This window comes from Bidens hawaiensis, unplaced genomic scaffold (assembly GCF_021521415.1).
Source record: "Bidens hawaiensis isolate Kalapana, Puna unplaced genomic scaffold, B.hawaiensis_p1.1 tig00062786_1, whole genome shotgun sequence".
Lineage (NCBI taxonomy): Eukaryota > Viridiplantae > Streptophyta > Magnoliopsida > Asterales > Asteraceae > Bidens > Bidens hawaiensis.
Genome location: NW_027501273.1, coordinates 2,424 through 6,660, shown reverse-complemented (window position 1 = coordinate 6,660; position 4,237 = coordinate 2,424). Strand labels below are relative to the sequence as shown.

General features: G+C 36.7%; 1 protein-coding gene across 1 annotated transcript; it reads right to left on the bottom strand.

Moving 5' to 3' along the window:
• Positions 1 to 2,481: 2,481 nt before the first annotated feature.
• Positions 2,482 to 3,867, bottom strand: LOC143603804 (uncharacterized). Its single transcript, XM_077080498.1, has 2 exons — positions 3,832 to 3,867; positions 2,482 to 3,252 (listed from the first exon to the last, which is right to left on the bottom strand). The coding sequence occupies exon 2, from the start codon at positions 3,131 to 3,133 to the stop codon at positions 2,588 to 2,590; it is 546 nt and encodes a 181-aa protein (XP_076936613.1). The 5' UTR covers positions 3,134 to 3,252; positions 3,832 to 3,867; the 3' UTR covers positions 2,482 to 2,587.
• Positions 3,868 to 4,237: the final 370 nt, after the last annotated feature.

Sequence of the window (4,237 nt, the reverse complement as noted above, 5' to 3'; positions counted from 1 at the left end):
TACCAGAAACAATCTTTTTTAGTTAAACTTTAATGATGATGTGATGTTTATTTAAAGAGAAATGCGGGAATCCTAAAGTTGTCAAGAAAGAGTTACTGTGTATGAATCGGCTGCCTTTTTCATCTGTTCTTCACCTCAGCTCTTGAGTTTTTGTGTTATTTTCTGAATAGCATCTCGGGTCATAGTTTTCTGTCTTGAAGTCTCTCGTATGCATTAAAAATACAGTTTTGATGAGTATGGCCGTGTTTTTTCCGTTTATTTTTTTAGCTCACTATACGTGGCATGTTTGAGATAAGACGTAACACAAAAAAAAAGTCCATTCATAAGTAAGCAACCTCTTATGATCATGAAAGACGTAACACAAATCAACCATATAAAATATTTGCTACCTTAAGACCATAACAATTAATGCTCATTTGAAATTTTGCTCCAGAAACAAGATTTGGTTGGGTGCCAATTTCCTCGTAGAAGCAAGAGGCTATTGTTATAAGAGTCGTGAAAAATACTTATGATCGCTCATTTGATATGTTAAATTTTTATTGTGAAGTCGTCCATTTGAGTTGAGGCTTTCTGCGTCAAATGAAGATGTAGTTGTGACATTCTAAGCAAATCTCACATCGTTAGACTACAAGAGAGATACCGGGTCGTAAGTATTGGTGGACTTCAAAGTACCACTAACATGTTTCTGTTGCTTTAACAATGGATAAAAGAACTTTGTAGTTAAATGCTGGAGAAGTTTCACTATTAGTAAACTTGAAAATCTCACTCCTGGAATCAAAACATAATGTGATAATGTTTTTGGTTTGAATTAGTGTTTAGTTAATCCCTGTATTGTGAAATTACTATTTTACCCTCTTTTGGATAAGTAACACAATAATGCCATGAATAAACTGCTTCTACACAAACTTTTAATCTTTTACCGTTGATCAGAGATAAAATCAGTTGGGAAGACTTCAAGATTAGAAATCTTGAATTGGTTTGACTTTGACCACGTGCATGCTCCATTTGAATGTCATTCGCGATTAAAAAAATGGGTATTTATGCTTATGATAGTCATAGTTACACTGATTGAGATTTTTTATACAGTTTTGAAAATGAATTTCTTTATTTTCATGCTGAAAAAATAATTTGTTTAAACTGAAATGCTTTACTGTATTACTTCTAGTGATTAAAAATTCTCTTTCAGTGTTAAGTTTGCATAACATAGGACTTGCAAATTCTTGGAAGATAAAATTATTATATAATACAAACAACAAGTTTGGTGCCGCAAAATACTGATTACTTTGCGGCACCGTATTGGTCCTTTTTGGTTTGTTTTGGTTTCGACAAACGTAATGGAAACCGACCGAATGCAAATTTTGTTTTGTTTTAGTTCCGATACCATAACTAACATGATGGAAACCGACCGAATTCGAGTAGACTCAACGTGTTTTGTTTTAGTTCTAGTACCGCAACAAACGTAACGAAAATCGACAAAATGCTGATTTTGTTTGTTTTTTTTTGTTTTAATTCCGGTACCCGTCACGAATGTGACATAAACCAACCGAATTTGCGTAGACTCATTACCTCAATGACCGGGATCAACAACGATCGGGTTTTACAAACGCCCGAGTTTTACCGGCTAACACCACCCCATTGGTCCACTTCAAATTATATTATTTTTTTATTTTAGTTTTAGTTCTGGTACAATAACACACGTAACCGGAACCAACCGAATTCGCATCGACTTACCGGCTTAACACTTGTGATCGACAACGCTTGGGTTTTACTATTGTCCCGGTGCAACGCGCCGGGGTAAAACACTAGTTATATATAAATTGTATGTGTGTGTATCGGTGTAATGGTGTAAACGGATCTCTACAGCAGCTCATGGATCGAATAACTAGTTATCAATGAAACTTCATTCTACTGGTCTCAGTGAGATTTATTTCAGTTAGAGATTTACTCACACCAAAAGAACAAATCTGATGTTTATTGCATATATTAGTGATCTTAATTCAAAGGTATAGCAGAACTATGCAGAATGTTGTGTACGAAACATAAGTATTTCATAAACGATCGCTTGCCTTCTCACAAACACTTTTAACTCGTTCAGTATTAAAGAAAATCAATCATTTCTCTTTATCCGAACCATTCCATAAATTCAAATACCTGTACACAAGTTTACCAAACAGAGATACATCAGAAGACACAAGACATTGTTTTTTAGTACAAAATATGCTTCTCTAATCTCCCCTTAGTACTTCCATATTATAAATGGTTGATCCATTGTGGACGTGCCAATCAGCAAGGGTAAAGCTATCCATCAGTTGCCTCCCGTCAAACGTAAATCTCCCGTTACCTCGGGGAATACCTTCCATATCCTCGAATATGCATTTCACTTTGTAGACGGTGTAAGAGGGTCTGACTTTCATAGTAGTAGTCGTTCCGGCTAGAGTCTTGATGAATATATACATATGTCCTGTTGATATGCGCCACAAGTGTGAGTGTGAATTCCTCCTTGATGTTACGGTCAGCAACGGTGTCGATGTTGTTCAAAACCGTTTCATCAAAAATCAACTCCTGCTCGTCCAGGGGAATATGTACCTCACCCTGGATCTTGAATTTTACATCGCCGATGGTGTTTGAAGGGTGGATTTTCACATGTACGACACTCCCTCCCTTCGAATGTCTTGACGAATATCTTAAAAAATCCACTTGATCTACGCACAAGTTTGAGGGCGGATTGCTCGTGGATGTCGAAGTCATAAAGGGTCTCGCAGTCCCCAAGAGCCATTCCGTTAAAAATCAACACCTGCTCGTCAACAGGAACACACTCCTTATACATGATCCATAATTTCACGTTGGCGATGGTCTCTGTGGGGGTGACTAACAAAGAGATGGTCTTTTTGGTGAAAGTATGCACAAATATTTCCATCTTTCCATGTGGCGCCGTATCAATGCAAGTAAGAATTGATCCATCGTTGATGTTTAAGTTAGCAAGTGTACGGCTATCTTCAAGGGCAACACCATTGAAGACCAGCACGTGCGCAAAATCAGACATTTTGGCTTTGACGTTGCTGATGGTGTCCGAAGGATTGACTTCAAGATAATAGGTGATCCTTCCTTCAAGGTTCTTGATGAATATGTTCATAAATGTAAGATCACTGAGATTACTGGACTTCTTCTTACCTTGGATCTTGCGTTGTATTTGACTGATGGCGTCCGAATCTTTGACCAAAACACGGGTGATCTTATCAGTGGCGGTTATCACTGGATTGCAGTCAAACAAAAAATTAAAGTAAATTAAGAACAGACAGAAAAACGTAACCAGTATAATCCCTCTCATAGCACGGCAACTAAATTTATAGGATTGACTACAATGGGGTGCAAACAAGCCGATCCGAGCACGAAATCAACTAGGCTCGAGCTCGGCTCGTTTAACTTATACAAAGCTTGAGTTCAACTCGTTTCAAGCTCTATTTCTAAAGCTCGATTAAGCTCGGCTCGGCTTGCGAGTAGTTTTTTAAGCTATATATATTTCAATTATAATTCTATATATATTATTTAGTTATAACTTATGTCTTTAGAGTCCAGCTCAATAAGTGAAGCTCATGCTCGTATATTAAACTGCTCGGATTGGCCTAGGATTACGAAACTGCTACTGAATATAGGCAACCAGGAGCAAAATCCATTTACTGTACTGGTAAACCCTAACGACTGACTGAGCCTATAAATATAATAATTGTATTGTTTACAAAATAAGTAAGCCTGAAATTAAATCTAAAACAACATAATATAGCAAATGTTAAAATCATAATAAAGTGTACTGATGATCGGAAAGATCCTTACCGTTTATCTCGTAACTGCCGCTAAAGTCGAAGGGGTTTCTTCAAATGATTAATGATTATTAATTAGTAATTAGGAAGGCTGAGAAAACGATGGAGGCCACTCTAATCCCATTGTAATTTCTTTTTAGAGGGGAAGGAGCAGTTAACGTGAGTAAGCTTTATGGGTTGTTTATCACGTGGCAAACTCATCCCTAACTATGTGGGTAGTTTGCCAAATTACAATTTGTGGCAAAGGTTTGCTATGAAACATATGACCGTTGAAGATTTTTTGAAGAAATTAAACCACTAACTCTTCACCATTTTTATTCACTCAAACATTTCATCATTTTTATTCACTAACTCTTCATCATTTCTATTCACTCAAACCTCAATGGCAAAATTCTCAAACGATGATCTCGGGTGACAAA